The sequence below is a fragment of the Ursus maritimus genome, unplaced genomic scaffold, assembly GCF_017311325.1.
Source record: "Ursus maritimus isolate PB19 unplaced genomic scaffold, ASM1731132v1 scaffold_21, whole genome shotgun sequence".
NCBI lineage: Eukaryota > Metazoa > Chordata > Mammalia > Carnivora > Ursidae > Ursus > Ursus maritimus.
In genome coordinates, this window is record NW_024424564.1 from 1968031 (window position 1) to 1981185 (window position 13155).

At 40.4% G+C, this 13155-nt stretch overlaps 1 protein-coding gene across 4 annotated transcripts in view; it reads left to right on the forward strand.

The window, feature by feature from the left end:
- Positions 1–9558: 9558 nt before the first annotated feature.
- The window catches only part of ATP23 (ATP23 metallopeptidase and ATP synthase assembly factor homolog), an 18267-nt gene continuing 14670 nt past the window's right edge, over positions 9559–13155 (forward strand). The window contains exon 1 of one of the 4 annotated variants that reach the window (XM_040637205.1): positions 9559–9602. Coding sequence is in view for 3 of the 4 variants with exons in the window: in XM_040637202.1 (XP_040493136.1) it covers positions 12787–12973 (187 nt within the window). In the remaining variant the exon portion in view is untranslated. Of the gene's footprint in view, positions 9603–12612; positions 12974–13155 lie in introns of those variants that run through there. The other 3 variants (XM_040637202.1, XM_040637201.1, XM_040637203.1) reach the window with 3 other exon arrangements.

The window sequence follows — 13155 nt, forward strand, 5'->3', positions numbered from 1 at the left end:
AGGAGGAACGAGAAGAGTTAGAAAACCATCATTTATGCATTTAGCATAGCAATAACTTATTGAGGCAAGAATCATCAGTGGGTGCTAAAAGTTTGTTGTAGAAAATTTACTGGGGAAATTTATATAGTCTCAAAAGTATATGTCTACAGTTATTTATTAAATAGAAACAGAAAAACAAGACACATCTAGCTGAAACCACTTCCTCCGAGAGATTAAGATCAAAAACATCATCCCAAATGATACAAGCTGAGGTGTCTCTCGAAGTGGTGGACATATATTGCTTGTGTCGTGTTTCTGCCCCAAATGCACAATCTGAATTGTATCATGAGGAAGCAATAGGAACAAAACAGTGGTCCTGTATTTTTCAAAAATGTCACTGTCATGAAACAAAGAAAGGCTGAGGGATGGTTTCAGATTAAAAGAGACTAAAGAGACATGATAATGATGTTATTAAAAAATAAAAAGGGTGGCTGGGTGGCTCAGTCAGTTAAGCATCCAACTTGATTTCAGCTCGGGTCTGTTCTGTTCTCAGGGTCATGAGTTTGAGCCCTGCATTGGGCTCCACGCTAGGCATGGAGCCTACTTAAGAAAAAAAAAAAAAAAAAAAAAAGGAACCCCCCCCCCCACACAAAGATGTTATTAAAAAATAAGCAAAAAATAAAAAGAAAGAAAAAAGGATAAAGGGACATGATAACTACATGAAATATGTGGTTCTGGAATGGGAAAAAAGATTTCTCTAAAGGATAATACTGCAAAAATTAGTAAAAGTTGAGTATGGATGGCATATTAGATAATAACATAGTCTACATGTGAAATTTCCTGATTTTTATAATTGGTTTGTGTTTGGGTAAGAGAATGCCATTGTTCTGTTTTTTCTTTTTCTTTTTTTCCCCTTTTTTAAAAAGTAGCCCCCACACCCAGAATGGAGTGCAACGCAGGGCTTGAATTCAGGACCCTGAGGTCAAGACCTGAGCTGAGATCAAGAGTCAGACCATTTACCCAGCTGAGCCACCAGGCGCCCAGAGAATGCCGCTGTTCTTAGAAGATACATGCTGAAGTACTTAGAAGAGAGGGTCATAGATTCCTGCAACTAAGTCTCAAATAGTTCAGCAAGAACAAAATAAAAACCCCAAAATTTTCAAATGATTATAATATCTTCTTGAAAAATATAAAATACTATAGACATTTCTACAGAGGTTTTAGGCCTGATCCCACGTTTTCCCATCAAATGGATTTTCTTTGGCTCCTTCTTTAGTTTGTTATAGGGGTAGCTAGAAAAGTAAAATGTAGTATAATGCATTTATTATCCTTTTTAGGCTAAAGGTAAGAAAGTCTATATCTTTTTTTAAGAGAGTGGGATATTTTCCAAGGTACTAACTTTTCCAAATTGCTCTAGTCAGACTCACTTGGTTATAAGAATTAGAGAGACACTCAAGCTAAAGTGATAATTGCAACAAGGGGGACAAAAATTCCTGGGGGTGACTATGGCATGAAGGGTGTTTTGGGGTTATTAAAATGGTCTAAACTTGTAGTCATGTTGCATAATTTTGTGAATATACTAAAAATCATTAAATTGTATACTACATATTTTTTAAAAAGATTTATTTATTAGAGAGAGAGAGAGAGTGGAGCAAGCATGCAGGTTGGGAGGGACAAAGGGAGAGGGAGACAAGACAGTTCCAAGCAGACTCTGTCCTCAGCACGGAGCCTGACATGGGGCTCAATCCCACGACCCTGAGATCATGACCTGAGCTGAAATCAAGAGTCGGTTGCTTAAATGACTGAGCCACCCAGGCAGCCCTAAATTGTACACTTTAAATGAGTGAATTGAGTGTATAGTATGCTTTTTGTCTTAAAAGACTATGATTGCTTATATATATATAAATGGAAGGATAAATAATAAAAATAAATGCTTATTTATATAGTGAGGGAAGGATAGCACAGACAGGATAGGGCTAGAAGGTAGATTTTTCTCTGAGAGCTCTTGTTTTATAGACTTGACTTTAGAACCATGTAAATATTTTATTAGTTATAAAGCAAAGCTATATTAAAAATGCACTCTCTAAAAATTGCAATCAAGATTAAACAAATTAATCTAACTGTGTATTGAATTGGTGGCATAACTACACATGTGGAACCTTTGACTTTAAAATGCAGTAATAGACTACACATCCATATTGAAATATACCCTAATAACAAAAAGACTTACAGAAAGGCTCCCCTACTCCAACAACAACAAAAAACCAAAACTGTTTTCAGTAATCATATTGTGGTTATAGTGCCAAGATTGTATTCTGAGACTGTTCTTTGTACATAGTGTTATAAAGTAAATGAGTAATTATGTGGATTTTAGGCATGGGGAAAAGGAGAGACAGATGTGAGACTGATGAGGGTAGTCCTGACTTTCGATTGGACATATATGTTATGTCTTTAAAACAACAACACATTTTGGGTTACCTGGGTGGCTGTCGGTTAAGCATCTGACTTTGGCTCAGGTCATGATCCCAGAGTCCTGGGGTGGAGCCCCGCATCAGGCTCCCTGCTCAGCGGGGAATCTGATTCTCCTTCTCCCTCTGCCCCTCCCCTGGCTCATGTGCACGCTTTCTCTCACTCTCTCTCTCTCAAGTAAATAAATAAAATCTTTAAACAACAACAGCAGCAGCAGCAGCAGTAGCAGCAGCAACAACACATTTCTTAGCTCCACCTACTGTAAAGATCTAGAAATCACGAACACTCACTAGCAATAAACATCCTTACCAGATCGCGGCCTCTAAAATACCATTTCCCATTAAAAGGAACCAGGATTCCTTGGAGAAATGGCTGATGGCATGTCTGCTTCAGGAAATGTTGAAGATGAGTCTGGAACAACTTGTCATTTAGAAGGGAAGGAAGTTATTAAAGACTTAGAGAGCGGTGTGAAGGAACTCAGAAGCTAATCTGAAGAGATTCCCACTGGCTAAAGATAGGACAGTTTGAGCATCGGTAAAAGTGATAATTGAAATGGATTCAGCACGTCAAATATATTTAAATTCATGAGTTTATAATAATTCTGAAAAAAAACCCCTTCTCACTGTCAGTCTTTGATGGATGTGAGAGAATTCATTATTTTGAAAATTGGTAAAGAGTTAAGCATTAATCCTTTCCTATATGAACTGTATTTCAGGGAAACCAAATGCATTTGAAGGGAATTTTCTCTTTATAGAAGCATTTCAGCAAATAAATAAATGCTAGAATAACACCATTTTGTAAACCCTAATTAATGTGTGAGTAATGATAGTCAACAGCTGCTAAGAGCACAAAAAGCAACTGGAACTTTCATACATTGTTGTTGGACATGTAAATTGGGAAACCACTTTGAAGAACTGTTTGGTAGTTTCTTCTAAAGTTAAACAATCATTTCCATTCCCAAGTATTCACCCAGAAGAATGAAAATGCCCACAAGACAATGTGTACAAGGACGTTCATAGCAGCCTTATTCATAATAGCCCCAGGCTCAGTGGGTGGAGGGGAACTAACTGCAAAGACTGAGGAGAAAACTTTCTGGCGTGATGGAAATAGTCTCTATCTTGTCTTGGGAGTAAGCTACATGGGTGTACGTAATTGTTAAAACTAATTGAATTGAACAGTTAAGATTTGTGCATTTTATTTTATTGTAATTATACTCTAATTAAAAAGAAAGACCAGATTTTATGTGCCTCCTGATGGATGTACACAACACTCACATATAAAACTATTCTTGCCAAAAACATTGAACCTGAATCTGATTGTGCTCCTGGATTTAAGTATCAATTTACAGGAAATAGAGGGAACAAAGAAACGTATTTAATAACATCTTGGGGATGTGATCAGCAAAACCATCTATGGGGACCTTTATTGCAGTATGGTCCTTAGACCCAGGCAAGGGGCTCTGCTCTGACCCTCCTCTAGCTGTACAGCTCCAGATGGGGTGAGAAGTCATGGACTTCGCAGGGGACGGACCCCACCTAGAGTTAATATCTTCCCTTCCAGACTATGTTCTGAGCTTCCCAGTCTATGCAAACTATGCCTGCTTTCAGGACCTGCATGGGCCTGCTCTTTGGTTTACCCTCCCAAGTTTGGAGTGTGCAGCCACTGGTGGGTGTTTGCAGAGGGTGTAGATTGAGCTTGGACATGTGGGCGGTGGTGTCCTTGAGAAGGCGATGGAGCCAGGCAGGGGTGGAAAGAGAATGGGGCAGTTTGAGGGCCATGTGCCAGCTCTCCTGTGCAAACACAATCCAGTGAGGAACTCCAAGAGTCAGGATTCTGAATTTTAACTTGCCCTTCTAAGTCATTAAGAGGGTTTATTTGTCAGGGTAGGACTATAGAGCATATTAAACTGTTTTCACTGGAGTGAAAGCTTTTAAGTATTTAGATGTATGGTATTTGGGCTCTATTTGTAATGTTGTCCCAGGTCTTTAAATGTTAGGGTCAGGTCTACTTTCAAAACTCCTAAGCTCAAACAACCCAATCACTTACCCAAGTAATTTGGGAGAGGGAAGGGTGGGGGTAGAGAGAGATAGAGAAAAAAAGAGAGGGAGGGAGGGAGGAAGGAAGGGAGAGAGAACCTATAGCTTAGGAAATGTATGAATGAATTGTAATGTGTGGACCTCAATCTAACTGTAAAACAATGTATAAGAATAAAAAATTTGAACACTGGGTATAACTGATTTCATAAATGAATTGTTAGGAGTTTTTTAGGTATGATAATGGCATTGAGATTGTTTCAAAATCATCCTTATCTGTTAGAGATATATATTAAACTATTTAGAGATAAAATGTTTTGGATTTGCCTCAAAAATTGGGTTGAGTGAGGGAGTGGGTGAGAATACAGATGAAATAAGATTGGAAATGAGTGGAAGCTGAGTAGGGGGATACATAAGAGTTCATACTATTCTCTCATTTTTGCATAAGCTTACATCTTTAACTCCTGTTTCATCTCTCTCCCTAAACTCCTATCTTACATTTCCTGCACCCTTTTGCCCTGATAAATGACACAGATTTCTCAAAACTCAACAGCTTAATTTGGTTTGTGTGCTGTGGACTATGATTATGACTGAGAACTTTGTCCTGTGTTCAAAAAACTCACAGTCAAGCACCTTCTCTCTAAACCTCCTACTGATTTTAGTATTTATCTTAATGTTACCACCTCCCCCTCATCACCGAGGGGAAATCTTGGTGCTCTCTTTGATTCCTTCCTCTTTCTTCATATTTAGTTCTCTTCATTCAAACATTTATTATTCTTGTTTACACCTTTTTATCTATAGCAGAGGTTGAAAATTAGTGACCCATGGACTGTATCTAGCCAGCAGAGGTGTTTTGTTTGCTCTGTATAATATTCTTAAAAATATGGTGTTCTTGTTTCCCTTAAAAAATTAGAAAATCGGCAACATTGGGTCCTCAATCATGCAAAAATTGGCTGGAGTTTTAGATGGGACATCTTAACTACCACTCTAATCTCTACCACTCCTTATTTTTCTTACATCAAATTCATTTACTCATTTATGAAAGCTTCTTGATCCTTAATTTAGGAATTTGAGTTTGCAATCTCTGGCATATGTGATCAGAGGACGTTAGCACGAAAAGAGATATTAAGAAATCATCGTGTCTGGGGCACCTGGGTGGCTCAGTCGCTTAAGCGTCTGCCTTCAGCTCAGGTCATGATCCCAGGTCCTGGGATCGAGCCCCACATCAGGCTCCCTGCTCAGAGGGGAGTCTACTTCTCACTCTCCCTCTGCCCTTCCCCCTCTTGTGCACATTCTCTCTCTCAAATAAATAAAAATCTTTGAAAAAAATCATCGTGTCTGACAGTCTTCCTCCTCCTCCTCTGATAAAACAAATTGAGGTCCAAAGAACTTATATTAGCTGGCCAGTTTTACACAGTTAAGGTGTAACAGGATTCTATTATTTGCCATTAGACCCATTCCTCACCTAGTGTCCCTCATATTCCCCATCCAGGGCCCTTGCGTAGAATTTTCAGGTTCAAGGTCTCTGTGCTTAAAACTCTTGCTTAATCAGGCCCTGAGGCCTGAGTCCTTTATCAGGTAAACTATGCCCTAATTCTTAAAAATGAAAAAATCCATCCCAACCTTACTAGTCTCATTCTTCTAGTGTTTACCTACATATATCTCACTTTTCTAGGGTGTGTGTGTGTGTTACCCAAAACATAGCCTATGCTTTCCAATCTTTTTGATTTTGTTTAGTGCTATTCTCTCCACGTAGAACATCTTTCCCCAAACTCTGCCTGACATAACTTTTTCCATCCTTTAAAGTCTATTCGAATGCGATGTCTCCCATAAAGTAGTAGTTAAGAAGGTGGTTTGCATGGGACAGATTTGGTTTGAAATCCTGGCTCTGTCCTTTTTTACTTTTATTTTTATTTATTTTGTTTAAAGGATTTTATTTACTATTTATGTGACAGAGAGACAGCCAGCGAGAGAGGGAACACAAGCAGGGGAGTGGGAGCAGAGGAACCCGATGTGGGACTCCATCCCAGAACGCCGGGATCACGCCCTGAGCCAAAGGCAGACGCTTAACGACTGCGCAACCCAGGCGCCCCTGGCTCTCTCCTTTACCAGCCATGTGACCCTGGACAATTTATCTAATCTCTGTAAACCTGTTTCCTCTTCTGTAAAAGGGGAGTATCATCCCCTTTTACAAATGGTTAAACATGATCCCATTGGTTGAAAGTATTTCTGTATACTGCAGGAATCCCATCTCACTTTTTTGCTTCAAACATTGCCTTGATTTATAGTCATTCATATTAGTTATTCTAATACTCATCATACTAATTATTCATCCTAGTAGTCATTCATCATATATCGTAAACATGTTATTATATATTATAGTTATTCTTTCACAATAGATGAGGGCAGGGACTTTGTCTTACATGTGCTTCTATTTCTCACAGTACTTAATGAGAGCTTGTAATTACTGAATTAATAAAGAGGAGTATAACCATTCTGAGATGTTCCTATATTCTATAAAAACAATAAACACAAATTTAAAAATAGCAATAGATGAATCTCATATTATTCCCTTATACGGGGGGGGGGATTTTTCTCAGGTTTCTATACCAAACTATACTTCTCTTAAGCAAATTAAAAAAACTCTTATAGACCACGTGAAACTCAGAACTATGTTTTCCTTTTGTTTTAGTTGCTAGGAATATCAGAAACTAATTTCTGGTGGCACCCCTCTAGCAATTACAAAGAAACTCTTGGCATGAGTTTTGGGGGTATTAACATGCGCTTGCCTTTATTTTGTTTGATTTTGCTTCTTTTCCAATTACCTTTTGTCTCTTCTTCTTTTTTAAAAGATTTTATTTATTTATTTGACAGAGGTAGAGACAGCCAGCGAGAGAGGGAACACAAGCAGGGGGAGTGGGAGAGGAAGAAGCAGGCTCCCAGCAGAAGAGCCTGATGCGGGGCTCAATCCGGTAATGCCGGGATCAGCCCTGAGCCGAAGACAGATGCCTAACGACTGAGCCGCCCAGGTGCCCCTACCTTTTGTCTCTTCTGATCATTTTTTCCTACTATAGTGTCTATCTTTTTCTGAGCACACTCAATCTTTTGTGAGACTGGTGGGGCATTGATAAATAATATGCATCAATAAAATACATTTAAAAAACAGTTCTTACAGCTTATTAAAGCATCTAATTTCTTTTGATCTCCTACTTCAATCATCTACTTCACGGTGACAGAAGAGAACTTCCCCAACTTTCTTCCTTACTTATAAAGTTATTCACATCTTTAAAAGAGCAACATTTTACATGTCTTTATAAAATATACACCATATATAATACAGATAAGCAGAATACCTAAAAAACAAACAAAAAAAGCCCATCATGTGGTTAAGAATCTATATATTGCTGCTTTCATACCCACTTTTCTCTTGTGACAATGTATTTTACATATTTTCCCTTATCATTAAACAGTCTTCTAAATAATTTTTAAAGGTTTAAAGCATCCCACTGATTGTGTATCAGGGTAGTCAATCAGACTGCAACTCCACATTTCCTCCCTATAAAACCTGAAGATGCTCTTACTGAAACTAATATAAGTGAACTTCTCTTATCTGCAACCATGTTATCCATGTCTAAGAAGTATGGGTATAATATAGTTCACCAGTCTTCTGTTGGTGGACAAGATGAAATGAACTCCATTCAGCTTAATATATGTGTGCAGTTTGATTATTTCCTTTTGAGAACGTCCTAGAAGTATACTTCCTTAGTCAAATTATATACACATTTTAAGGATATGTAGTTCTAAAATGCCTGGGGGAGGGGAGAGAAGTACCAGGTTCTATTCCCACCTGCAGTGCCTGTTTAACTGAACCCTTGCCCAACACATATACTATCTGCTCTTTAATCTTTGCCAATTTAATAGGTTTTTAATATTCCATTTATATTTCTACTAATGTGGCTGAGCATACCTATTATTGGCTATCTATCTATCTATCTATCTATCTATCTATCTATATTACTCTTGCCAACTTGTAATAGTTTTAAAATTACTAACATCCATATTCCATCTTGACATCCTCCTACCCATACCCAGTTCTACCTCCTAAACTAATTTATGTACTTGATGTGTGGATCTTATCTCCTATTTCTTTAGGGGATTATTCAATCAGTTCTCTTTCTTGGCAGTATCTTTAACCTCTGACTACTAGTGTTTCTTCTTGTACTAATAAATGTCACTAAGTGTCCTCTTCTTCAAGAAAATCCCCAACTTTTTTCTTTTCCTTGCCGTTCTTCTCTGGCTACTGACCTCTTTTCCTTTACAGCCAAATTTCTTGAAAGAATTGTCTTCACGTGCTGCGTCTGCTTCATGCTTCATCTCTGTCTCTTCAATTCACTGCAAACAGATTTAAATTAAGGTCTTCAATGCCTTCTTTGTTGCTAAGATTTTAACAATTGTACCATATATACATATGGTGTAAAGACGGATACAAGATGACTTTCCCCCAAAAAACTCAACTATGTAAAGAATATTTATGCTAGGAAAAGAAGTGATAGGTAATAAAATGAAAAATTCAAGTTACTGCCAGGTAGTTGGAATGACCGGTGAGTTTTCGTTTTCCTTTTTTGGTAATTTTCCTCAACTGAAAAAAATTTACTTTGCTATTAGAACAGATTGCAATGTAATACTGCAATTATCAACGTATACGTTTTCTAAAAGGCAGAAGAAAATTAGAGAAGTGACAGGAGCCACTGAGCCACAATTTCACAGCAAGGAGTGAGAGCAGGTGGGCACGACCCACAGACCCAGGACAGGTGTTCCCGCCGCGGGGCAGAACTGAATAACCTCCTGATAGGACAGTCTTCTCTTAGAAAGGCCCTCATGCCCTTTTCGCTTATGCCAAATGACCTCTGACCATCTCAGCCTCTATTGCTTAACTGCTTCAAACCGCGCCAATCGCTTCCAGTTGCCCTGGTAACAGCCAACAGCCCCAACCCCGCCCAACCCAGCTTCCGTAGGTCTTCCCAGAATGCCGCGCGCCTTCTCTCATTCGCTTCTGGTTCGGAGGGCTGACTCTTTCCGGAAGCAGATTCCCGTCAGTCGCCGCCGACTGCTGGCGGAGTGGTGAGTGTTTTGTTCTTTCCCAGCATTAAAAATGACTGGAAAGCTGAGGAAAGGCTTTAAACTTACCGAATTTTTGTTGGCCCTCGATAAATGGATTAAACGTTATTAAAAAGCTGAAAGACGGAAAGCACTTTAAAATTATATGCGACTTCATGTTTTGCTGTAATATAAATAACTTCCAATAAAAAAGCGACTATTTTTGCTTTAGAAAACGAAGAGAAGCACAAAAGAAAACAAAACACCCAAAACACATAGAAATAACCACTGTGAACACTGGAGCCGTCTTCTAGACGCTTTCTATGCGTATAGTAAATGAAATTTCAAAGTGGAATCACGTTTATGCTGTTTTGTAACTTAATTTTTAAGAGTATATTTAAAAAGACACTACAACAACATGGTTTCGTGTATTCCATTGTATCTCTTGGACGTTGAAACATTCTATCCTTTTTGCACTTAGTGCTGCAATGGAGAAATGAAAATCCTAATAGCTAAATCTTTGCCCATCCTCTCATTTCTCTGTGGTAATTACTTTTCTCTTTTTAACTTGGTCCTTTGTATTTGCACTTCCTTATCTCTCCCCTAACACCTTTCCATTCCACGCTATGTCTTTATACTATAAAGGGATGAAGTTACACAAATGGCACCCAAAGTTTACTCAATTTTTTAAAGTTTTCTTTTCTGATTACAAGGGTAATGTATGCTTATTGTGAACAGTAGGAAAATTCAGAATATAATAAAAATATCCCAATACCTAGGCAACTACTGATCATATTTTGGCATAATTTTTTTTCTAGTTTTCTTTCTTTGTTGCTTTTAGTGATGAATATTGAAAAAAATGTCCGGTAAAGGTAGGGGAAAATTACAGCTTTTAACTTGAATTTCTTTCCTTATTCATGTAGCCGAACAATATTTCAAATAGTATTTCATGTGCTTACGGGCTGTGGTCACTGTCAGGCCCCATCTTCTCTAGCCTTCCCTGAGTATTTCAGACTCATTACAGTAACTGTATTAGTGTAGTTTTCTATATGTTTATGTTTTAGTTCCCTAATGAGATTGAAAGTTGGCTGTGCGGTCCTGGATAAATTATTCAATATTGCAGAACCCACTTTTTTTTTGATCAGCAAAATAGTGATAATAATACATATTTTGTAGGGTTGTAGTGGAGGTTAGAAATAATGTATCCAAGGTGAGCTCAATAAAAGGGTGGCTTAAGAAAACTATTATAATTTTAGCCATCTGTACATAGGTGTTCGTATTTTTGTAATATTTCAAATGATAAATAATCCTAGCGTCCCATCCAATGTGTTTATTTTTCATTTCCCCCCTCTACTAGTGCATTCGTTTTCCCTTTAATGCCGTTTTAATGGTTAGCCTTGTGATTACAACATGTATCCTTGACTAAATAGATCCGCTACAAATTAGTACTTTTGCCACGCCCGATCAATACAAAGTCCATGTTGCTGCAAATAGCAAGATTTCATTCTGTTTTTTAAATGACTGAACAATATTCTATTGTGTATTTATACCACCGTTTCTTCACTCATTCATCGATGCATACCTAGGTTGTTTCCATATCTTGGCTATTGTAAACAATGCTGCAGTGAACGTGAGATGCATATGTTAGTGTTTTGTTTTCTTCGGATAAATAACCGGAAGCGGAATTACTGGATTGTATGGCAGTTCTATTTTTAATTTTTTGAAGAATCTCTGTACTGTTTTTCATAGTGGCTTCACCAATTTACATTCCCATCAATAGTGCACAAGGGTTCCCTATTCTCCACATATTCACCAACACTTTTTATTTCTTGTCTTTTTGGTAATAGCCATTCTAACATGTGAGGTGTTATCTCATTGTGGTTTTGATTTGCATTCAATCTAGATATTTATTAAACACCCATGACACATAAAGCACTGTTCATAATCCTCAGGGTCTCTTGAGCCTGATTTATTTCTATACATTTCTCACATAAATCATATGCTCTTCTTCAACCTCATCAGTTCTCTTATTATTGCTTCCTCAGTCTCTGCCATTATGCTTGGTCCATCATAGTAGGTGCTGCATAACTTTGTGAGCTGAACTGAGTCATTTAGTGGAAAAAGAGGGGCGCCTGGGTGGCAGTTGGTTGACCGTCTGCCTTTGGCTCAGGTGGATATCCCAGGATCCTGGGATCCACAGCCCCCACTCAGCAGGGGGAGTCTGCTTCTCCCTCTCCCTCTGCTCCTCCCTGTGCTTGTGCGCTCTCTCTCTCTCAAATAAGTAAATAAGATCTTTTAAAAAAATTTAGTGGAAAAGAGAAACAAATTAGTTAAAACCTGGCAGGCTGTGACGAAAATGATAACAGATTCAAAGTACTTTGTACGTTGGGAGATCAGGAGAGAATAAATTTGATTAAGGCATCTGGGAAAGCCCTGTGGGATAGGTAGATTTGATCAGGACCTGGATCATAAGGACTGAGGAAAGGGCTTAAAGATGGAAGTGAATTAAGGGTTGGAGATAGAAGTAAACTGGTTGTGTTTCTTAGCAGAAAGTTAATTGGGGTGGCAAGAGAGTAGGGTGGGTCAATGGGCCCAGATGAGGCAGAAAAAAAGTAGTTGGGTCCTACATTTTGAGGACTTTGATATGACCAGTAATTATAATTGCAGCTTTCAAACGTTTCTGAAAAGTACACCTTTCGATATGGCTTGGGACGTCAGGAGATGGGTGGGCCAGATTGCAACTGGCCGGCTGGTGGAAAAGGCAGGGAGTGGGAGGATGCCTGAGACCTTCAGAGCGTGAGGGGACTTGAGTAGCCAGTACTGAGGGAGATGGGTCCACAAGGAGGCGGGCTGCGGGACCACGCTTACGAGGACTGGCCAGCCACGCCGTGGGCCGGCAGCTAAGCCCACCGCAGCCCTACAGACGCCTGCGAACGCGGCGGCCAGGTTTAACTCTTCCAGCGGGCGGAGCCCCGCCCCCCGTTCCTGCCCGCGCCTCTCGCCCCGCCCAGCGTCCCCTGCTGGGCTCGGAGGCCCCGCGGCCCCAACGTCTTCAGCCTCGCTCTGCCGCAGTCGCCCTGCCCGGCCCGGGGCGGCCGGGTGGAAGGAGGATCTGGGCGGCCCGGTTGGCGGGAGGGCGGTTGTCTTTCCCGGATCTCGTCCCCGCCGCCCGAGGCGGGAGGGAACAGCGGCGAGGTCCGCGGGCGGCATGGCCGGAGCTGCGGAGGAGCGCGGGCCCGGCCCCGCGGAGGGGGAACAGCGGCAGGAGCAGCACGTCGCGTGCCAGGTCTTCCCCGAGCGGCTGGCTGAGGGAAAGCCCGGGCAAGGCTTCCTTTCCAGCTTCTTCAACAACAACCGGAAGTGCCAGCTTATGCTCCTGAAGACGCTGGAGACAAGTAGGAGCCGTGACCCGGAGGCCGGGGGTCGGCCGGGTGGTGTCTGAGGCCCGGAGGGCAGCGGTCTCTGGGTTCAGCCCCAGGTGTGGCGTGAGCAGGGTTCAGGCACCTCTGCGCAGGGTCTAGGTAGATTCGGCATCCTGGGGCGGGAGTGGTGGCGGCGGGGCGGGGGGGGGGGGGGG